The sequence below is a fragment of the Polypterus senegalus genome, chromosome 8, assembly GCF_016835505.1.
Source record: "Polypterus senegalus isolate Bchr_013 chromosome 8, ASM1683550v1, whole genome shotgun sequence".
Taxonomy (NCBI): domain Eukaryota; kingdom Metazoa; phylum Chordata; class Cladistia; order Polypteriformes; family Polypteridae; genus Polypterus; species Polypterus senegalus.
In genome coordinates this window covers 117,752,010-117,777,129 of record NC_053161.1, presented here as the reverse complement: position 1 = coordinate 117,777,129, position 25,120 = coordinate 117,752,010, and the positions used below count along the sequence as shown (strand labels likewise).

Here is a 25,120-nt window from a genome sequence, read left to right as displayed (position 1 = left end):
TTCCAGGTTGGCGCGAAGACGATTCTTCATGTCGTCAGTTCGCACACTTCTCGATGGTCCGCGATTTTTCAGGTGATTTTCTATGTAATAAACTTAAGTTATAGCATAATGAAAATTGCACAATTAGATCTGGACCACCCTATACAACGCAAATCACTCATTGCAAGGATAAAGATGTAACATTAGTTCTAAATTTAAAAACAAAACTAGCTATAAAACAAGACATAAAATAAACATTGTAATGCATTGTTACAAGTATTAGCAGAAATAACAGAATAGGGACGACCATGCTACAAGAGAGCAGCAAGTGAAAATGAAAAGACTGTATCAGAGACATGCAAACCATAGATTTTTCCTTCACTGAGATATTGAGGCTTCTTCAATGAATTTCAGAAAAACACCTCTCACATTACACACAGAATCAAAAAATGCAGAGTGAAAAAAAGTAGCAATACTATAATTGTTTAAAGTGCAATGGGAACAAATCAAAATAAAAATATATTATCTTGGGTTACAATCATGAGTAAGTATTAGTGAGAAGCAGAGATGGTCCTTTAAATATTCATTAAACAGAGTGGCACTTTCAATTTCCTAGAATTGAAGTATTTTTGTTGTCAGCATGAAAATGCTATACTGTAATGATGGCTATAACAATAAAAAAGCTTAATTTTGAAATGTTAGAAGGAATAGATATAATAAATGATTACCTTGCAAGTGCAGGAATGGAACATGTGCCTCACACCTTTGCACATTTCAAACAATAATTGTCCAACACCTTCTGCTTTTTCTTTATGCGTATCCAAATCAAGGAACATTAAGTTAAAGAGGGCATGAAAATCAGATACCTGAAATATTGAGAAGAGGAAGAGTATTTATATTTTAAAAACCACCACCTATATATAATCAGTCAGCCTACATGACACATGATAAAAATAAAGCAAATGCAGAAAAAAATGATATAGTAAAGGCTGAAAAAGTAAACTAAAAGGAAAGGGGTCTAATACAGAAAAAAGTGGTGTTATGAATAATTCCAGGTAAATCAAATTGTTGAGTTTCTCTCTATATATAGTCTTCAATTGGATCTTGATCTTTGTTTGTCCGCGAATGAATTAGAAAAAGCACTAGATGGCAGTACAGAGACAGCTAAAACATAGGCATTGCATTAAGAATCTCCTCCAGGCTTATACTACTGAAGACTGTAGTACTCCAGTCACACCTCAAAACACAGACATTCAAACTAAACAAATTGTTGTGCTTTAAATTAACTAAAGAGATCTTCATTTAGATCTTGCTCTTTGTTTGTTCGCGAATTCCACGCATGCGTAGACCACCTTCCAGTTTAGTACGTTGTTGTTACTCACGGATGTCAACAATGTGCCGGAATAATGAAAGGGGTGGTGGACAGTGTTACGCTGGTTAGCTCCTGAGGCCTGGTTAGAGAATGAGAATGCCGAAGATAAAAGGTATGTGCCTACATAACATATGAATGAAAGAAAGACAGTGGGTAAAATGAATGACAAAGTAACAGCACATTATGGAAATTATTATTGTTACATTGTAGCCGGAGAGTGCTGCGTATCTCACAGTTGTACCTTGGCTTGCTCACATGTCAGTGAAGTGATCCCTATTTATGCTTTAAAGAGCATGGATACCCATGTGTCTCCCTTTTATAACCATTGCTCCGTGTATATTGCCTTACTCTTTGGATTGCCACAAAGCAACCTGCGAGATTGGAGAAAGATTGAGAAGACATTGTGAGAGGAAACGATAGCGTTGTGAAAACGAGACGGACTGTGAACGGACAGAAGCAGAAATGCTCCCACACCACCACATAATTACCATTCGGACAGTGATTCCGAGTAGGCCATTCCTATCGAATCAATGTCCAAGGGTTTCTTTTGTAATTTTGTTTCCCTTATAAAAAAATCATAATGCTGTGCGACGAAGGGCCCAGTTCACGACTGGCAGCCGCGTTTAAATAAGGAGCCCTTCAAAGACAACTTTAAACACGCGCAACGTAGTTGGCCGCACATGGCTAGTCTAATATATACTGTATAAAGACATATACAGTGCCTTTCCTAAATCGTGCAAAAATTACAATTTTGTTGAACACACAAGAGAGTGATTTGTAGCATGACTAAGGTACAAGTACACAATGTCACTAGTGCTGAACAGCAAAATTCACCAAGCATTTTTCGCAGTGAATTTCCTAGGTTAACAGGCGAACTTGTTCACTGAATTTTTCCCTGAAAATTCACCATGAGGCTAGCTGGCAAACTATTTTTTGCCCCATGTGCACCAGGATGCTTTACTAGGCCAGCATGACATTACAGAGTGTAGCAGTCAATGCTGATGAGGGATACCACAACCCCAGTGGCACCATGAGCATCTCAAAGGGTCACTACAAGTAGTAGAGAGACAAAATAACATAATAGCAAGAGTCCCATGGCCGAAACAAATACGTGATGTGCTTCTGAAACTTTAATTCATCAGTGTGCATTAGGGCTGTCAAATTAGCTAAAAAAATATGGTTTGAATATTCAAAAAAAAAATAAATAAATATTCAAATTTAAAAATAAATTCAAACTTAGATTAACAATTCTGGACGTTCATATATGTAAGGGCCTTCATATACTTTATTATTAGTGGTGGTCTCAGCAAAAAAAAAAAAAAACTCCTAGCAGTTTTCAAGCAACTTTTATTTAAATATATGGTGCATCAAAATTCTAAGCATCTGTATTGCTGTGTTTTTTCAGTCTAATACTAATGGCAGAATGTGCAGGTCCTTCTTTGGACAGTGAGCCATAAAAGTAGCTACAAAAACAACTGTAATCATTTATGAGCCACATTGGCTAGTATCGTGCTTCATATATTATTATTAACATTTTTACTTTTCTTTACACATGCACCTGCAAATCTTGAATTGCATATGACACTAGTGCATGGGTCTGGTTTGCAACACTCCACTGGAGTCCTGTGGTTCAAACATATTGTGATATGTCTTGCTGCAAAACAGGCACAGCAGAGCAGTTTAAAACTAAGAGGAAAAATGGGCAGTTAGTAAGATGTGACAGGGTAAGAACAGCGCCTAAAGTAAGAGAGCAAGCCCCAAGCAGGCAGGTCGAAGGCGACCTGTTTAATCATTTTGGAGATTTTCAATTAGCAAAAGTAGGGTATTGTTTATACGGTGACATTAAGAATAAAAAGCGAGATTCAGTAGTTCCTCTGTGGCTTTGGGGATTGTCATGGTACTAAGTTGGGCTCAGCACAACATAACCAGTTTTTTTCTACTTTACATAAGTGTTTAATTACATACCATTGTTTTACGCATTATGCGTTGAGACAAATGCCACGAAAGTCAGTGACTAACTGTGGGGTGACAACATGACTTTAAAGTTGAGGTTTTTAACAATTATAATAAAAGGAAAATCAGATCTTGCTAATTTTCTGTTTACTATAATGAGAAAGTCTTAGCATTAAAAAACTGGGATTTCAGGTTTAAGAGTGATGCCAAATGAAACTTTTAGGGCACATGAGAAGCATTTAGAAAAACTGCTCTGTACGTGTGCAGATCAAAGTGCAGAGTAATGGGGTGGGAGTAACACTATGTTGCTCAGGGATCTGGCTTTTACTAATGAAGATAATATGTTAACCATTCAAAATAATGAAAAGACTGATTGTGAAAGTGAAGCACAAAAGCATATTGTAAAACAACTGTTTACTGACAATTCAATGTCTGCTTTTGCATTTAAATAAGACCTTAATTTTTTTAAATAAATTTTTATTTTTTTATTTTTTTTTTTTGAATAGCAACATTTGATTTGACAGCCCTAGTGTGCATGTCACGCTCATGTCCTTTCTTGACTTTTGTGTTTGCTCTTTAATACCCATGCTGTTGAAACTCAGAACCTCTATTTAGAAAAAATGATATATATATCCTCAAACAACCCTATTACCACCAGAAATAGTCCCATTGAATGAGGTACCCAGTTGTGAATCTCCATCCCTCTCTTTCAGCTTGTACTTGATTGCATTTGCATATCCTTTTTAACTCGACCAACCCTCTCCTGCTGCTGTTAGACATCTCTGAACAGTCTTTCCAAGAAAGAGTTTTGAAATAATCAACAACAAAATAAAAAATTCACACTCATAAATCACTCACATTATTTCACTACACGCAATGAAGAAAAAAAATCTAATTTAAAAACTGATGCCATTAGTTTTTTTAAGTAAAAAAACAACACACCATGGAATATGAAGTACACTGATACATGCATTTTGGCATGAGGAAGGGAGAACATGCAAATGGCAAATAGTGGACTGAACAATGAGCCATCAGTGAAGAAAACTCACAACATTTACACAGACATGGCAGACCCAACAATGAATGCAAATATGACGATTATGGTAGAATTTCTTTTTGAAAATGGAAGGACCAATACAACATACTGTACATAGTCGCGTTTAAGTTCTCCCACAGATAAGTCGGGGCTTGATTTTACCATATCATTTCTGGTATTTTATAATGTCTGTCGTACAAGTTGAATGTGGAAACCTCACGCTATTGGCCCAAGAGATTATATGTTAACAACCACCTGAGAGAGTAACCACAGCACACACTGCATTTTTTTCTATGTGGGTGAGGCAATGCGCTGTATCAGCGCATGCTTCTAACCTCTCTCTCTCTTTCAATTGTGCCCACATGACCACCTGGTAATACCCAAACTATTCCAAAGCGACCTTTACATTGTTTTGTGCATCTCACACCCTCAAACACCTTCATCGTAAGAGCATCCCTTATCTACAATGGAGTGTTCGATCAGAAGAAAATATGAAGCTGGTTTTAAATTAAAAGTCGTTGAAGTGGCAAAAGAAATTGGTAACTGTGCTGCTGCAACAAAATTCGATGCGTCTGAGAAACTGATGCAAGATTGGAGGAGGCAAGAAGATAAAAAAAAAATAATAAGTGTGGTATTTTTGAACAGGGGTCCAAGTCGGGGTCTGATTTTATGATCGATTTTTCAGGTTTCAAGACTCGACTAAGTATATACAGTAGTTCTTGACCATAAAGGAGAAAAAAAAAATGATTTGATTATAGTTATACTGAAATGCGGGCACATGTAATGAATTACATGTACACAGTTTTTTGCCTTGAGAGACTTTATTCCCTTAATGTGGGTAGAGACATCCTTCACATATTCTACAGTACAACTCTGTGATGTGCTAGTTTGGTAACACCACGTCAACAGAGAGCCATCAAATAAACAAGCTAATTAAAAGGGCAGGCTCAGTTACAGGATGTGCTTTCGACCTCCTGGAGGTAGTAGCAAAGCAGCATTAAAACAAAACCCAATATCATATGAACAACGCTGCACATCCTCTCTCTAATACACTAACATTGAGTACTTTCAGCCAATAAATTATTTAGCTGATATGTGTCAAGAAAGGCTACTGGGGCTGCTTCATACCAACAGCAATACACCTGTATCATGCTTCACTGTGACTGCCTAGTAAGATATTTCTCCTTCTTTTTAAATTTTCTTCCTTTTCAGTCATTCTGACATGTGTTCAGACCATAGTGTGTGTGTGTATACTATATACATTTATTTATTTAAAGAGCTTCTGTAAAAAGCCAAATATCTAACCCAGGAGAGTTATCTATTTGCAATTGCACATGCAGAATTGCATACATGATTTGATGGCAGATGTATACCCATGCAAAGAAAAACTATTTTTATTTTTGTATTTGCATACACTACATCGTCATGCCTATGAAAACACTGCAAGTAAGCTGCTTTCACTTATGGATCGCTCCAACCACAATGTGCCATCTCGTCTATTCTCCTTTCCCCAAATAAAACTGATGATAGGTGTACATTTTATACACCATACTAATACCGTGTTTGACCCCCTTTCGCCTTCAGAACTGCCTTAATTCTACGTGGCATTGACTCAACAAGGTGCTGAAAGCATTCTTTAGAAATGTTGGCCCATATTGATAGGATAGCATCTTGCAGTTGATGGAGATTTGTGGGATGCACATCCAGGGCATGAAGCTCCCGTTCCACCACATCCCAAAGATGCTCTATTGGGTTGAGATCTGGTGACTGTGGGGGCCATTTTAGTACAGTGAACTCATTGTCATGTTCAAGAAACCAATTTGAAATGATTCGAGCTTTGTGACATGGTGCATTATCCTGCTGGAAGTAGCCATCAGAGGATGAGTACATGGTGGTCATGAAGGGATGGACATGGTCAGAAACAATGCTCAGGTAGCCAGTGGCATTTAAACGATGCCAAATTGGCACTAAGGAGCCTAAAGTGTGCCAAGAAAACATCCCCCACACCATTACACCACCACCACCAGCCTGCACAGTGGTAACAAGGCATGATGGATCCATGTTCTCATTCTGTTTACGCCAAATTCTGACTACCATTTGAATGTCTCAACAGAAATCGAGACTCATCACACCAGGCAACATTTTTCCAGTCTTCAACTGTCCAATTTTGGTGAGCTCGTGCAAATTGTAGCCTCTTTTTACTATTTGTAGTGGAGATGAGTGGTACCCGGTGGGGTCTTATGCTGTTGTAGCCCATCCGCCTCAAGGTTGTGCGTGTTGTGGCTTCACAAATGTTTTGCTGCATACCTTGGTTGTAACGAGTGGTTATTTCAGTCAAAGTTGCTCTTCTATCAGCTTGAATCAGTCGGCCCATTCTCCTCTGACCTCTAGCATCAACAAGGCATTTTCGCCCACAGGACTGCCGCATACTGGATGTTTTCCCTTTTCACACCATTCTTTGTATACCCTAGAAATGGTTGTGCGTGAAAATCCCAGTAACTGAGCAGATTGTGAAATACTCAGAGCGGCCCGTCTGGCACCAACAACCATGCCACACCCAAAATTGCTTAAATCACCTTTCTTTCCCATTCTGACATTCAGTTTGGAGTTCAGGAGATTGTCTTGACCAGGACCACACCCCTAAATGCATTGAAGCAACTGCCATGTGATTGGTTGATTAGATAATTGCATTAATGAGAAATTGAACAGGTGTTCCTAATAATCCTTTAGGTTAGTGTATATTAACAGCTTTGCTGCTATATCAGACACTTGGAACACTTTGTTCCTTGAACTATCATATAAAAAAATAGAATCTTACCTTTCTCATCAAGAAAGCAAAACTTTCAGCGGCAAAGTTTCGTATGTGCTCTTTTTTGTGGGCTAGCAGCTTGCTGTATAAACTGGCAAAAATAAAGTAAGAAGTATTAATAATGCATGTTCAATATACAGTACCTAGAAGACTACCGTGTTTACTTCATAGATACAGTGTTCTACCACATAAGACACTATTGTGGGTACATTGGATGGGTGTGCAAGGAAAAATATGCAATCCAAGTCTTAGAGCCACAACACTAAATGTTTTAAATGATGCAAGAAAACTGCTTAATGATGCCACTGGCCCCTAGTATGCAGAAAACCTCAGTAATTAATTTTGTACTGTACTCTTTTCATTGCTATTTAAAAATGAAAGATTGAACACTTAATAATTAGTTAACTTAGATATAAGCATTTAAATCTCTAACATGCACAAAAAGTATGAAACTATTGATACAGGTGATCTTAGCATTTTTTAATCACAAATATTGTATATACTGCCCGATGAATCACATACATGACTGATTGTGTGTAGCAATCACAAATCAACACAAAGGGAATAATGAATGTGTTATCCTGTTAAACAAAACCTTAACAGAATTTTCGTATACTGTACTTTTTAGAAATATTAGGTAACACACATTCGAATTATCAACAGAATAAGTAAGATATATTACTTGGAAAAACAGTTGAAATTCAAATGTTTTCTATCAAAATATTTATTTATGATTAATATTCTAAATTGTATTAAAAATTATGGGTTGCTAAATTTACATTTCCAAAAGACATATGTAACACTAAAAATTAGAAAACTTTTCATGTTCGTGGTCATGCTAAACACACTTTGGTGATTCATTGTTAAAAGTTCTATATTAATTAATCATTTTAAAAAAATCCACTGATGCTTTGCATTATATTACCCATACCCAATGTGATTATATGGATTTCAGGGTGAAAACAGAACCCAGAAATTAAAAACAAGCTTCTGAACACTGTAGGTCTTGGAAAAATGCAACATTACACTCCTCAAAAAAATATATTGGAACTGCTCAGAATTTATACACCTCTGCTCTTATCCTGAATATTCAACTGTAATGAATCAATCAATAACCAACTGTGGTTTTATATACCCATTTGGGCTTTGTTGTATAATTTAGTTCTCTGCTATTGCTAAATGCCTCCTTTTCTGCCAATCTGGTAAATTTACTTTATATACAGTTGAGCTCATATGAATATCACAACTTTCTGTTGCTCTTTGCTCTTCACATCTTGCTGTACTGCTGCATAGCCAGACCAAGTCATAGCACTCTTACATTTTAAGTGTTCTTCACAGTCAAGATGCAAGACCTTTTTTGTCACTGTACAATACAATGAAATATCGTTTGGAGCAAGCCTATAGATGCTTTAGATAAAAAGAGTATATAAGAGTAGACAATAAACTAAGTAAGTATTAAACTATTAGATGCAGTTACTATCAACGGTTCCAAATATGCACAGAGTTAAAGTAAAGGTAAACATGTAAGCATAAATAGATAAATAACAAATGAGGCCCTTTCAGTTTCAAAAATGATTGCCAAATGACAAATTGCTTCCCTTAAAACTGTATGATAACTCGATTACTGTGCATTAGTTTTTATCTAGAATTGATTTCCCCCACTCAATACAATGGAAGCTTATTCCCAAAACGTCATGGTGAAAACGTTTAATTTGTGATTAAAGTGGAAATTTCGGCTTTAATCTCGAAATGTCAACTTTAACCTCGTAGTTTACTTTATTATTAAAGCAGACCATCATAAACGTCATCCCAGTTTTTTTTTTTTTTATTAATTTTATTACAATCCATACAAAGCAATCAAGTTTTTACAAAAAGAAAAATTTAGTTAAGAACAGATCGATCCCCACCCCTGAGAGAGAGAGCAGGCCAAGCAGCGTTAAATTTTAAGGCTTGTAAACATACCTAAATTAATAAATTCTCTGTGCTTTATGAAGTTATTTTAAAATTTTAAATTTGGAATGTATTGTTCATAGGATGCAAAGACGTTGTCTATATAAAGATCTCTAAGCAAGTTAATTCCAAATTTTTTCCAGATATTAAAAACTGCATATGTTTGTGAAGGTTGAAAGAGGTGGTTCTCTTGCAGAGGTGCCACAGATAGAAGCTTCTCCGTCTTAAAATGCTTTCTACATTGGTTCCAGATTCTAAGTGAGTGGAGCACAATTGGGTTATTAGTGTATTGCCGATAACGTGTGTTTATTGGAGCACAGAGCAAGGAATACAAAGAAGTACTGCAGGATTTTACTTCTATTGCGGTCCAAGCCTGTGTATGTTCTTCTATTTGTGTCCAGGTTCTTATCACCTGTATATTTGCTGCCCAGTAATAAAACTGGAAGTTAGGTAGAGCCATGCCACCTTCTGCCTTTTGTCTTTGTAGGGTCGCTCTTTTGATGCGTGGATGTTTTGAATTCCAAATAAATGAGGTTATTGTTGAATCTAATTGCTTAAAGAATGATTTATTAATGTATATTGGGATGTTTTGAAATAAAAAGGAGCTTAGGAAGAATATTCATCTTAACAGTGTTAATTCTTCCAGCTAGTGTGAGATGAAGGGTTGACCATCTATGCAAGTCTTGTTTAATTTTTTCCATGCAGATGGCGAAATTTTGTTGATATAGAGCTTTATGTTTACTTGTGATGTTTACCCTAGGTATTTAAACTGTTCTGCAATGATAAAAGGTAGGGTATCTAATCTAATATTATATGCTTGAGAATTCACTGGAAAGAGTACACTTTTATTCAGATTAATTCTGAGACCAGAGATCTTTTGAAATTCTGTGAGTGCTGCTAAGACTGCAGGCACAGAATTTTCTGGGTCGAAATATACAGTACCATATCATCTGCATATAATGAGATTTTCTGTTCCAGTCCTTCTCTGCTAATCCCCTTTATCTGATCAGTATTTCAACAATGTATTGCCAGTGGTTCAATGGCAATGCAAACAGCAGCGGTGACAAGGGCATCCTTGTCTAGTGCCACGCTCTAGTTTAAAGTAGTCTGAGCAAATGTTGTTGATGCAAACTGAAGCTTCTGGGTTAGTATACAGTAATTTAATCCATGCACAAATGTTGGGCCAAACCCAAACTTCTCCAATGTAGTAAAAGGTATTTCCATTCAATCATGTCGAATGCTTTTCTGCATCCAATGATAATAATATTTCTGGGGTGTTTGATTTAGTTGGTGAGTATATTACATTAAACAGGCTCGAAGATTTGAAGATAAGTGTCGGCCCCTAATAAATCCAGTTTGGTCTTGTGATATTACAGAGGGGAGCACTTTCTCCATCCTTCTAGCTATGATTTTAGAGAGTATTTTAACGTCGTTATTCAGAAGTGAAATTGGTCTGTATGATGCACATTGTAATAAGTCCTTATTTTGTTTTGGAAAGACAGTGATTAGTGCTTGGCGAAAGGTTTGTGGAAGAAATTGGTTATCTCTGGCTTCTGTAAATGTTGCTAATAGGAGGGAGCTAGCTGAGCGGAGAATTTCTTGTAAAACTCTGCAGGGTAGCCATCAGGGCCTGCTGCTTTTCCGCCTTGGAGTGACTTTATAACATCTAGTAATTCTGATAACGCCAGAGTTTTATTAAGTTCCTCCACACTAAAAGCGTCCATTTGTGGTATCTGTAATGTATCCAGAAATGCATTAGATTGTGTATTGTCTTCTTTAAACTCAGTAGTATATAGGGATTTATAGTAGTCTCTGAAAGTGTGCATTATATTTTTGTGTTCGATGATTTTATCTCCGTTAGTGTTAGTGATTACGAGATTGCGCTGCACTTCTTGCTTGTGAATTTGTTGAGCTAAAAGCTTATTAGCTTTCTCTCCATGTTCATAGTAATGATGTCTGGATTTGTAAATTAGTTGTTCAGTTTCTTTAGTTGTCAAGAGGTTTAATTCTGAATGTAGAGCCTGCCTCCTCCTATGTAGAGTCTCGCTTGGTAGTCTGGCATGTTCTTCATCTATTTTAGTAATTTTGCTTTTTATCTCTGCTACTTTCTTGGCTTCGGATTTATTTCTGTGGGAAAGATATGAGATAATCTGTCCTCTTAAGAAGGCCTTAAGAGTTTCCCAGAGTATTCCTGCAGAGATCTCGGGGATGTATTTGTCTCTAGAAAGAATTTGATTTGTTTGGATATAAATTCCGTACAATTCTCGTCAGCTAATAGAAGCGGGTTGAGGCGCCATCTGTGGGGTGAGTGTATGGGGCTTAGTAATTTCAGCTCCAAGATCATAGGTGCATGGTCGAAATAACAATAGCATTGTATTTGCAAGATTTAATCTTAGGCAAGAAGTTATTGTCTATAAAGAAGTAATCAATCCTTGAGTAGCAATGATGTACTGGTGAGTAGAAAGAATATGTTCTTGAATTTGGGTTTAAAAACCTCCAGGGATCTGATAAGTTGTGATCAGTTATAAACTTTGTAATTATCTTTGCAGTGTTAGATGCGTTCCTCCTGTGGAGGAAGTCCTATCTAAAAGTGGATTTAAAACACAATTAAAGTCCCCAGCCATTATAACTTTGAGTGTTCAGATTGGGAATGGATGCAAATAAATTTTGTATAAATTCCTTATCATCAACATTAGGTGCATAAACGTCATCCCAGTTTTAATCGCTACGAGCTTCTTGGACCTGACAGCAGGTAAAGTAAAAAAAAATAAAAATAGACGGCACAAAAGATGGTATGCGAGACTTTTAAAATGTATTGTGTCATTACGATCGGGAATATGCGACGCTTGAATATAAAGCACCACGAATGCATCTGTATGTCAGCATTTTGCTTCACCACTTTGAACCATTCATCAAACAGCAAAGCGCGCACATCGATCCCCGAAGGATCTCCATAGAGGCTTCCTGTCACATGTAGATAGTAAACAGAGACTCTGACGTGACGTTCCGAATTTTAGCACACTGCACCCCCCGACTTTTTGCTGGTACTGCAACTCGCGCATGCATTGCGTTAATTTCTGAGGACCTGCTCAGAGGATGCGTGAAATGAACGCTGGGAACGCGTGGCAGCCATGATGCGGGCGCATACGCATTCTGAGCGTGAAGTATAAATCTCCCTAAGAATCATAGTTCACTTGCAGGAGTGATATATTCGCGGTAATCTGAGACAGAGGCTGCAGGCCGAGGGGAGGGGGAAGCATGATGTCAGGAATGGAGAGCCGGGTGGGCCCTCCTCACTGTCCTGTTTCACTGCTAGCACGGGCAGAGCCGTGGGGGACGGCTAGTATAAAATATGAAAAAACAGGATATTAGGAAGAGGATATATAATTTGATGTAGATGAAGTATGTCTTAAGACACTGTGAGCACAATAACATAAAATCTCTTACAACAAGAAAATGAGCTGCATAATATTATGAATATGAAATACATTAGTCTGTTGACTATGAGATTTCTCTCCTTCTTTTGCTCAGTCTGAGCCAATTCACTAACTGCAGCAAATTCACTGTAGAATACATGGGGAAAACAGTAAGAATGTGCAACCTCCCCACACAACATATCCCTGCATCAAAATTTGATTTCAGGTGACTGCTGTGAAATGTTCAAGTATCATCTGTAATGTCAGCCCATCCTTGCTACAATATGAGAAATCTCTGGTTACAGACAGACACCACCTGACAATTACTATAAGTACATCCATGTCTGTTGACGCATTTTGTTTACAACAGCAAAAGAGATATGTACACAATTAACAGTACAAAGAACCACTGGAATTCCAGCTGCGGTGGAAGGAAACATGCAAATAATTCACTACTCCACGTCACCTGGCATAGTGATGAATGAATGCAGGGTCACAATAACTAATTTGTGAATGGTTCAAACTGTGCTCTTGTGTAATTTTATATTATTGCTACCAAAAAGAATAATAAATAAAATATCCACTGGCAGAAAAACATTGTACTAACAAAATATGATGTGTGCAGTTTAATGGCTGCACCCCCTCCCACCTTTGATCAAATATGATGTTTTAGAATTTCAATTAGTCTTCTGAGACCAATTGCACAATCTGAATAATCAAAGTGGTGCATAGTACATCCAGAATAATGTACTCCTAATGGTGACTTTCAAAACTTTTAATTCAATTTTTAATATTCAAACTCTAAATATGGATTCTAATATATAACACATTTAAATGAAGAAAAGAATTTTATTTTTTCTTTGTTTAATAAATTAAAGAGTAGAAAAGATTAATCAGCAGGTTTTATAGTTTTAGCTTTTTAACAAGACATGTTGAAGCAACAAATTCATTAATAATATGGTAAAGAATAACAATCTGCATGCATACCCACCTGTATATCTCAGGCATATCTTTGATCATTAGCCTCCATAAATACTTGTAAAGATACGACAAACTGGTGAAAGCCCATTCTAACAGCTCTGTGTCTTGAGTGTCCAAAAGAGAGGTGATAATCAAAAAGAAATCTTTAAAGTGAGGGTAAAAATCAGTTTGAAGATCTCGGGCCAGCTGCACCACTAGGCTAAAAGACAGGAAAGAGAAGCATTAACATACACACAGACCAAAGCCAAGTTACAAAAGTGACACAAGAATATGGTGGTGCACAAAACAATTTACATAACTTGAATAAGGAATATCTCTCTATTATAATAAAAAATCTTGGGAGAAGAGAAGAGACAAGATGTGACTTTCCCAGAGAGACACTTTCACTTCCCACAAGATGAGACTTTGTGCCAAGAGATTTAACCATGCCCTGGGCCGGAAATAAAAGACAAACAGTAGATGACAAAGTAGAACATCGTAAAGAATTTAAAAACATTGGCGCGATACACATGCAGAGCAAGTTAGAGATAATGAAAGTACTAAAATTCGAAAGTATCAAAAAAATGATAGTAAAGATCGCACTTTTTTTTATCAAAACCAATACTGCATGACACACACAAATAATACAAACCGGATTCCAAAAAAGTTGGGACACTATACAAATCGTGAATAAAAACTGAATGCAATGATGTGGAGGTGCCAACTTCTAATATTTTATTCAGAATAGAACATAAATCACGGAACAAAAGTTTAAACTGAGAAAATGTATCATTTTAAGGGAAAAATATGTTGATTCAGAATTTCATGGTGTCAACAAATCCCAAAAAAGTTGGGACAAGGCCATTTTCACCACTGTGTGGCATCTCCCCTTCTTCTTACAACACTCAACACACGTCTGGGGACTGAGGAGACCAGTTTCTCAAGTTTAGAAATAGGAATGCTCTCCCATTCTTGTCTAATACAGGCCTCTAACTGTTCAATCGTCTTGGGCCTTCTTTGTCGCACCTTCCTCTTTATGATGCGCAAAATGTTCTCTATAGGTGAAAGATCTGGACTGCAGACTGGCCATTTCAGTACCCGGATCCTTCTCCTACGCAGCCATGATGTTGTGATTGATGCAGAATGTGGTCTGGCATTATCTTGTTGAAAAATGCAGGGTCTTCCCTGAAAGAGATGACGTCTGGATGGGAGCATATGTTGTTCTAGAACCTGAATATATTTTTCTGCATTGATGGTGCCTTTCCAGACATGCAAGCTGCCCATGCCACACGCACTCATGCAACCCCATACCATCAGAGATGCAGGCTTCTGAACTGAGCGTTGATAACAACTTGGGTTGTCCTTGTCCTCTTTGGTCCGGATGACATGGCGTCCAAGATTTCCAAAAAGAACTTCGAATCGTGACTCGTCTGACCACAGAACAGTCTTCCATTTTGCCACACCATTTTAAATGATCCCTGGCCCAGTGAAAACGCCTGAGCTTGTGGATCTTGCTTAGAAATGGCTTCTTCTTTGCACTGTAGAGTTTCAGCTGGCAACGGCGGATGGCACGGTGGATTGTGTTCACTGACAATGGTTTCTGGAAGTATTCCTGAGCCCATTCTGTGATTTCCTTTATAGTAACATTCCTGGTTGTGGTGCAGTGTCGTTTAAGGGCCCGGAGATCACGGGCATCCAGTATGGTTTTACGGCCTTGACCCTTACGCACAGAGATTGTTCCAGATTCTCTGAATCTTTGGATAATGTTATGCACAGTTGATGATGATAGATGCAAAGTCTTTGCAATTTTTCGCTGGGTAACACCTTTCTGATATTGCTCCACTATCTTTCTTAACATTGTGGGAATTGGTGATCCTCTACCCATCTTGGCTTCTGAGAGACACTGCCACTCTGAGAAGCTCTTTTTATACCCAATCATGTTGCCAATTGACCTAATTAGTGTTAATTGGTCTTCCAGCTCTTCGTTATGCTCAAATTTACTTTTTCCAGCCTCTTATTGCTACTTGTCCCAACTTTTTTGGGATTTGTTGACACCGTGAAATTTTGAATCAACATATTGTTCCTTTAAAATGATACATTTACTCAGATTAAACGTTTGATCTGTCATCTACGTTCTATTACAAATAAAATATTGACATTTGCCATCTCCACATCATTGCATTCAGTTCTTATTCACAATTTGTTTAGTGTCCCAACTTTTTTGGAATCCAGTTTGTAAAACACAGTAAAAACCTTTAAAAAAAAAAATATCGAATGTTCATAAGATACTCAACAAGAAGATACAAGGCTAACATGCTTAAATAGTTTACAAGTAAAAAAAGACACATTTTCATGTTACAAGCCTACTGTTTAACCTACTTATTTACCTCTTTTTAAAACTGAAAATGTGAGATGCTGAACTTAACACTAACTTGCTCAATATCCAAACTCAGATGAGCAGTGCCTATTTTAAAGAAAGGACAAAATAAAAACGCCCAAATTCATTCATGTAGGTTTTCTTGCTATTTGTCTAAATGCAAAGGATGACTCAGCTGATTTCTTTTCTCTAAAAAAGAAGCTACACAAGATTTGTGATCGGCCAATTTACCAATTACTGATCAAATCTTTTGTAGTGAAAAATCAACTGATTAATTGAAGCATCATTATTATTTTCTGTAATATGTGTAAAGTCCACTAATGTACCCACTGAAACTAAAAATTAACCCAAAAATATGTTAAGATTTGATACTCATGAACAAACAAAATGTTCGTACTGGTGAGCTTCATATAAATTCTGGTCTGCACGTCCTCTTGACTGAGTCTATTTTAGACTCAGTCAAGTCTAAAATTATCAATTAATCATTATCAATTATAAGTATCAATTATCAACTTGACATTGGCACTTCTGAAGATAAACCTTTAGTTGGTACTTTATACAAGGGCGAGTCAAATATTGAACAAGTTTACACATGCAGGTTCCAGATAAATTGCAACCACACTAACCAGCCTGGGCTTCACAGCCATACCATTTTGTGGAGGTTTACTGCAAAAATAAAGAACTATCTTTCTCAATGTAAGACTTCATATTAGATCCTAATAAGATTAACCACCAAGATGACAAAAATAGCCGATTTTAATATTTTAAAAATAATAAATGATTACCATTTCTCAATTAATAATCACTCATTAATATCCAAACCAGGTTCATCTAATGTGTTCAGGAAAAAGAAAAAAAAAAAGATTGCTATCTGTGATCCTGGGCATCTGATTCCACCCCAGCATTTACACTGGCCTCTGAGATGCATCAAACATCATTCCAGAGTATGTGGCAAACATTTTGACATTATCATGAGCATTCAGGATTCCATCAGGATTAAATGCTAACAGCAACATCTGATTAAATGTGATTTTGTAATATAATGCAGTTCATTATTAGACATAACACACAGAAGCCTCTTGGAGAGGAGGAATTTGCTGGCATTTTAGAACTATCTCCTCTTGTTCTTTGCATAAGGGTTTAGATATAAAGGCTCAATGTATAAATACAATAAAATCAAGGAAAGGCTAACAAAAAAATGAATTTCACAAAATGTCTGTTACTTTGCTAGCTATGGTAGTTGTTTTCACAACAGATTTCCAGTGGACATGTTTAAAAAAAATGAATAAGGAGTGACATTTTACAAAGCAGATTGTCTTTTTTGTTTCAACCTGATGAGGCCTGCCCTCATTGTAATCCACATGATTGCCAGGCTGCCTGACATTGCATCCAACCATTTCTAGACTCCATTTCCATTCATATAATGCCAGGGGAGAGAAGCCGATCCTGGCTTTATTCATTTATAGACCCTGAGCTGTTAGGATCATCTTTTAGCATGTCTTTTGTCCACTTAAAAGTGTACATGCCAGACTGTCTTTCCACATTCTACAGTCTCTTGATTTATATATTATCTCTGCAAATAAACCACCACTTCCTTATGGTTCTTATTATGATATAAATATTCAACACTGTTCTAATGATTCAAAAGTTAGTTGTGTTTCTCTCAATTTACTTCCACAAACATTAGCTGCACTGTGCCAATATGTTTATAGTTTCTAATAATACAATACAATTTATTGTTGTATAGCCCAAAATCACACAAGAAGTTCCACAATGGGCTTTAACAGGCCCTGCCTCTTGACAGCCCCCCAGCTGTGACTCTCTAAGAAGACAAGGAAAAAATCCCAAAAAACCCTTGTAGGGAAAAAATGGAAGAAACCTTGGGAGAGGCAGTTCAGAGAGAGACCCCTTTCCAGGTAGGTTGGGTGTGCAGTGGGTGTCAAAAAGAAGGGATTCAATACAATACAAAACACAAAATATACACATATAATAATAATTTGAAAAATTTGCCAAAGTATATACTGTATCTGCTATTCTTTCGATGCTGAAATCTGTTTAGCAAAAAACTAAAACTTCACATGTTGAGGATGTTTAAAACTATACATTTATGTTTTTACCAAAATGCTCAAAGGAAACAATCTCTTGTCTGCAAAACATGCAGAGACATCACATCTCTGTGTAAAACTCAATAGACCAGGGCTATTCAAATACAAATTCAGTTGGGGCAGATTTTCATACCAAGAAATTTAGCTGGGACAGATTATCTACAGCAGCCAGGAAGCAGCAGGTAATGACAAATTTCAAATCAACACAAATTAATGCATTTAAAAACAAGTATTGCTTATTCGTCATTTCCCTTTTAAATTGGTGACATCTGACACAGGCACATCAAAAAAATATATATACAGTATATAAAAAAAGCTATTACTGAACATAATCTAAGGTAGTATAAGCACTTTTTTCCCACTTTTGAAATAAAAAAATAAACATTTTGCTCACATGTGACCCAGGCACGTCTCAAAGTGCATAAAAATCAAAAAATGTGCACAGTATTAGCAATAAATTTGTTTCCTTTTTGAAATATGAGATCCTCCCCCAATTTAAAGGGGTAATCATGACAGCCAATGGATTTTTTTTTTTTTTTTTATACAACTTAAAACTGTTTCATTCACACAGTTTTAATCACTCATATGACTCAAGGTTAAACTGGAGTTCCACAACACGCTTTTCCTTTTCCACCAGAAAAAAAAAAAAAACTACCTGAGTAAAGGTCTAAGAGCAAGGCTGCACATATGGCGTGAAAGTGGATTAGCACATTTATTTTAAAATGTCTTTATAAAGAGTTCTTGGGTGTCAAGTAATGAGTCATTAATTATAAATTATTACTAAATTATTACTATTATTTTTACTAAATCATTTTCCGTGTTTTTTTTTTGATGAGCTCCCATTGAAGAATTTATTTGTAACAGAACATATTGTGCACACCGCAAAACGACTGAAGTAACAACTAACAAAGTGCCATTTTTCAATATGATTTTAACAAAGTTTACTGTCTGTCATCAATCACAGAGCATCCCAGTAAAAAAAACCTGCAACCTTAAAATGCAGACTTCATCACATTGCTGTGTGTGACGAAACAGCAGGCAGGCAACTGCTCGTATATGCTTACTGACGGACAGGCCGGCATTTTGCATGAGATATGCGTTAAATCAAAAGAGAGAAATAGGTATGCCCTGCATTGAGATGTCATTCTACCCAAAGCCAACTCCACCCTTGGACCCAAGGTTGACAAGGTAAATGCAGAGACCTTAAAACAGGAATGAAATGGCAGACTTGGGGGGGAAAAACAGGTGGATATTTTCAAGATTTATTTATGCATTTAGGTAAAAAAAAATTACTTTTAGGATCTACTTACTCCAAAAGTGGCTGGTAGGCAAGGCTCCGTTTAACTTGAAGATGGGTCTTCAAACTCTCAACAATTGCATTCTGATGAAAAACTAGCTGGTTGAATGACTGGCATTTAGTGACAACCTCCTTAAAAAATGTCACTATAAACAAACAAAAAGATGTCAAAACAAACATTTGGCCAAAAAATACACAGCATGTATATCCATGATTTATAAATGGATTTAAGGAGCATGCATTTACAAAGAAAACCAAAATATACCCACAACTGACCAGGCAAATAAATATAAAAGATTGCTGCATATGTCAAAACTTGGACAGTAGAGTGACAATTTTTCAAATAACATCTGAAATCATCTTAATCAGAAACAAATCAGTCACTCACATGCTTTTGTGTTTTAAAAGAATTGTGCAATAAGACTGAAAACTCTCCAGTTTAAATCATTGGCATTTCCTAGCAAATTCGCTAGTCTTTAATTCTCCTACTACTCCTTATATATTTATCCTATAAAATTCTTAATATAGTGAACTCAAGTTTCTCAAACATACTTTTACTAAAGTTCTGTTTTGTTTATTTTATTTAACCAATTTTTTTTTACACAAACTGCATGCCCAACATAGCTGGAAAGGGGTCTCTCTCTGAATTGCCTTTCCCAAGATTTCTTCCATTCTTTTTCCCCCTACAAAATTATTTTTTTCTTTGGGAGTTTTTTTCTTGACTTCTTAGGGAGTCAACGCTGGGGGCTGTCAAAAACAGGCATTGTTAAAGCCCATTGCAGGACTCCTTGTGTGACTTCGGCTATGCAAAAAAATAAATTATTTTTACTGTTGTACTGAAAAACTATTTTACTGCTAGTTTTTTTGTCCTATGTTCATTTTCCTGTAATAATTTCAAGATTTTCTGAGAAATTAAATCACCTTCCTCAGGTGCTTCTATTGATCGACAAAAAAGGAAGGAAGAAAAGAAAACTTTAATGTGGAATAAAAATTAAGTCTAATGACACTCTCAGACTGTGTTCACAATGTTATACTGCAAACTACATTTCCGGAAATAACATGCCCAAATTTTGAACAAATAGTATGCCCCATGGAATGCAAAGAACCAGACCCAAAATGTCAGATGTCTGTGAATGGCTGGAAATTAAAAGATACAAAGAAAATCACTAATCTCAATCAAATATTCTAATTGTTGTAAGAGAACACTTTCATGCATACATAAAAAAACCCTTACCAAAATGTTCTGTTAGATTCAAATCTCTCCATTTTTTCAGGCTTTCAAAAAAGTAAGTTTCAACTTCCTGTTGCAGAAAAATCAAAAATATTCAACACAATAAACTAACATCACAGTAAATATTAATAAAAATTACTAATCATTTAATTTTTTATAAACTTTGGAAATTCTACCAGTTTCACATGCATAAAAGATACCGATTTAAGCAACAACTCTTATCCTTTGCTTAACATATATGTATGATTTCTATTAATAATAAGATTATATCACTATCTTTACTGTACACCTCCAAAGAAAAGTATGCCTACCCAAACAGTTTATTCTACATTACATAATTGTTTCAAGAATACAGATATTTTAAAAATATGAGGCACTAATGCTCATCTTGCATTCTCCAAAGATTTAACAAACATATTCTTAATTTCAGGTTAACTTCAAACAGCATTCCCTTTTCTAGCAAATGACACAATAAAACAGAGCAATAATGTGTAATTAAGAAAATATACCATTAAGCTATATTGTTGGTTTTGTTGCTTTTAAAAGCGGTTTCTAAAAGAGGACACGATTGTAAATTGCAATTTACCCACTTACTGTATTCCTCCTTTGAAAAATACACACCATTAATAATTATAATGAACACTACAACTGTTTAATTACAGTTTAGCTGTAACTATCAAATTGAAATATTCGGAAGTCTGTGTTGTAAACATTAATACTTACCTCACTGAAACTTCCAGTTCTATCAATGCGATGAACAACATCAATGTTGACATTTGCAAGCCTCTCAGAAAACGTAAGAAACTGTAAACGGAAAGAACAAAATCGAATCCGTTATTCCAGACGTTAGCACTTCTACACAGACCGTAATTTCACTGTTTTAGTCCACGGTATAAATACTGTTAAGACCACACTGAAACCCTCTTACATGTTTTTACTAAGCACAACTTTAATTTGATAGCTTATAATGAAAACTACTACAAAGGTAAGATCACTTCTTTAAAAGGTGCCTACAAATCAAAATACCATACAGTCTCCGACCAAAAGAATACCATTTCAAATTGGTATTAGATTAGAGTATCTGTCTTAAAAGGAAACACATAAACATACAGCTTCCACACAACTTACCCTAAACGTGTTTTCTGATTTGTGATGTGAGGATTTAGTCTTCATTGTATTCGTTAAATTTAAAAATATCACACAGATATAAAATAACCATTAAAGCCGAGTAATCAGAAATCAACAAACAACAGGACATTTAAAAGTTTGCAGTGAATGCAGACACGCTGTTAGTACATGGGCGCCACCATGTTGCTAACCTCGGAGTGGGCTGGACATTTTTGATCACGTGGCGTTCTATGGCTCTCCAGATGAGACGGAAATACAGTTACGTGTCTGACCCTAGTGGCTTTCCGTAGTCGAATTTGTTAAGCGCCCTGTTCCCCAGTTCTTTCCTTTTTTATATTTTCAGTGGTTGCAGTTGTTGCGATATTTGGTTCAGACGGTTCGGAGGCAACAAAGGGGCTAACCTTTATTTTGTGCAGAATGGTGAAAATATAATTTAATAGATTTTATACCAACTTATACGACTGGCGTGTGTCAAAATCTGAAATCACGAATGGTGTAGAGACTTGGATTTGTTTTTTTTTTAACTTTACAATGGAAAAGTTATTTATTCACAGACATAAACGCATAAACCTGTAATTCGTTATAGTAGGAGTACATGTTAAGCCTACGATGTGGCAGTGGTTCTTAATTTTCATTCATCCAACGTCCCCCACAATAATTTGTGAAGGCCTCACTACGTGATAGTTCCTTTCTTGTACTTTTGCTGCAGTCTTGACAAAGATACTTGTTTTTGAAGTTACATTATTATTTTTCTCTTTTGTGATTTTGTTTAAATAACCGTCTCAGGTGGGTATTTGTGTGTGTGTAGTTGGGGGTTTGTTTCTGTATGACCCAAAAATCTGTTGTTATTGTTGGCTTTCTTTTGTTGTATTCTTTTTTTTCGTTTTATCAATAAGAATTTGATCACAAAAAGCCATGTAAAGACCTCTGTTGTACTGTGTAGTGCTACTGCCTGTGTTTTTTAAAGCTTAATATAAAATAAATAAGCTATTTCAAAAACTGCCCTTATGTGTTTACTAAGTAGCAATTGTTTGTACTACTGCCTGAATTTCTTAATCATAACATACAAAGAGTAGGCATATATGATAATCAGTAATTAACCAAATACAGAGTTTGTCACTGATGATATATTTTGATAACAAAAGCTACTCAGTTCTCGATGGGTATTACTTTTAAATTTAAGCATGCAATGATGAAGTATTTATGACAAAAATAAAAGTAATTTTTAAAATGCTTTATTAGTCGCAGATATTTTTGATAACTTAATTACCTACTTCATTATCCTTTGGATTTAGCATTGGAACATTTCCATTAGTGATAGAAATATTAAACATGTAGAAATGCAAATTGTGTGTTTTTTATTCACATACAACAGAAACACAAGAACATCCTGAAGGGTGGTGGCAGGTAACCCACAAAAGGACAGATGGCCAACTCAGAAACTCTTACAGCTTTAAAAAGTGAGAGGAGTGGCAGCAGCAATGTTGTTTATTGTGCCTCAAATGTAACATGATTTGAATATTTGGGGGAAAAAAAAAGTTTGACACCACTAATGTAGCTTGATTTTTAGTAATTTAAGAATTTTCTGCTGTTCTAAGTACTAGGTTGTTGTACCGTGTTAGCCATTATGAATGTAGAGAAAAGCCAAGCAAAATGACACCTTTTATTGGCTAACTAAAAAGATTACAATATGCAAGCTTTCGAGGCAACTCAGGCCCCTTCCGAAGGGACCTGAGTTGCCTCGAAAGCTTGCATATTGTAATCTTTTTAGTTGGCCAATAAAAGGTGTCATTTTTTCTTGGCTTTTCTCTGCTGTTCTAATAATTGCCAGTGATCATCTGGTTCAAATGGAAGTTTTTTGAGTCCCCCTAGTGGGCCGATGCAATATGGCAGGGGTGGCCAACTCCAATCCTGGAGAGCCACAGTGGCTACACATTTTCATTCTAACCATTTTCTTAATTAGTGATTAGTTTTTGCTAGTGATTAATTTATTTGCTATTTAAGACTCAGACCATTACCTCAATCTGTTATTTGTGAGGATTGCCTTCTAATTAAGCAACTGGGTTGGAACAAAAAGCCTGCAGCCACTGCAGCTTTCCAGGATCAGAGATGGCCACCCTAGCGATATGGCATGCCAGTCCATGCACTGAATTATAAGGATTATCAGAGGATGACATCTAAAAATATCTAGTAACCATATATATATTTTGTTTATATTTCCTGTTGTAAGATGCACATATACCTCCTCTTGCAGAGAAAATATACATATTGTCTGTTTTCATGGTAGCCCTTACTGGTTTTTCTAATAACAGTGCCAAGTAATGACATGGTTTAGCCAGCTGTAAAGTTTTGTGGGTGAGGAAACTATTCAAAAGTCAAATTAAATCAGTTGATTGACACTACAAGTTAGAATATACTGATAATGAATCAAAAGAAAACAAAGAAGAGCTGGGGCACCAGCTGGTGATCCCTGTTTAATGTCCGGGTTGAACAGACTTTGCAAAAAGGTATTGGAGGTTTTTATGTCACACAAGTGATAGCTTGTTGTCTCTGACTTCTGTCCTCACTGAGCTGCTGGTATAGAATTTGATGCTTTGCCTGCAGATCAGGTGGTTCATATGGTGGTAGCGGAAAAGGCTGCTTAATTGGCACAAGTGACATCAGTGTTCTTCGGATAAGTCCTCCTCCATTCTAAGGCAAACGGAAATTGGGTTAGTACAGGTGTTAAATTCAAATTATTCCTGGTATTTTTTAACAATCCCATACCAGTAAGTCACACCCTATGCTCACATGTCTAGCAAAGTATTTGTTGCTAATTTCACTGGTGGAGAAATATAGCAACCGTATGGTACATGGAAGAGCAAAAAAGTAGACATAAATTATTAAAGCAATAGCAATTTAAAAAGCATTAAATCAGGTACAAACAGTGTCATAGATGGCCTGGGCCTGGCCATGATACCTCTGCTATGGAAGGACCGGGGGAGCCAGTGTGAACAGAACACTAAGTCCCCTGAAACACTAGATGGCAGCCGTCCTGGGTGTCAGCCATACCTCTGGGCTTCATGGGAGATGGAGTCCGACACAGCCCTGTTGGGATCCAGGGGCGCTGCAGGTGTTACTGAGCCCATGTGGGCAGTTCTTCTGCCACTCCCAGAATTAGGCCAACGAGCACTTGAAGCACTTTTGGGTGCCTTATATAAGGGACCAACGGACAGTACTCGGTGAACAAGAGTCAAGTTGAAGGAGTGGAGGAGTAAAGAGACAAGAAAAGGAAGTATTACTATTGTGCTTGTGGGACTGAGTTGCGCCTGTGGGAAACGGGGAAGGCGTTTCCCACGTTTAGAAGAAAAATGAAAGTATCTTTGTTTTATCATTGTACATCTAACATCTGTCTGTGTCGGGTTGGGTTACTGGCAGACCTCCTAGAGTTGTTACAACATTCAGTGTGCATTAGACAGAACAAGTAACAGACAACACAAGCAATGGTACAAAGCACACTTAGTAACA

General features: G+C 36.5%; 1 protein-coding gene across 2 annotated transcripts in view; it reads right to left on the bottom strand.

Annotated features, from left to right (window-relative positions):
* utp20 (UTP20 small subunit processome component) overlaps positions 1–21,803 on the bottom strand; it is a 154,385-nt gene extending 132,582 nt beyond the window's left edge. For both annotated transcript variants that reach the window (XM_039761686.1, XM_039761688.1), the window contains exons 1-7: positions 21,614–21,803; positions 21,209–21,289; positions 20,489–20,555; positions 19,268–19,400; positions 13,507–13,695; positions 7,159–7,240; positions 708–845 (exon numbers count right to left, since the gene is read on the bottom strand). In XM_039761686.1, the coding sequence (XP_039617620.1) occupies positions 708–845; positions 7,159–7,240; positions 13,507–13,695; positions 19,268–19,400; positions 20,489–20,555; positions 21,209–21,289; positions 21,614–21,658 (735 nt within the window). In that variant the 5' untranslated portion in view covers positions 21,659–21,803. The remainder of the gene's footprint in view (positions 1–707; positions 846–7,158; positions 7,241–13,506; positions 13,696–19,267; positions 19,401–20,488; positions 20,556–21,208; positions 21,290–21,613) is intronic.
* Between the last annotated feature and the right edge of the window lie 3,317 nt (positions 21,804–25,120).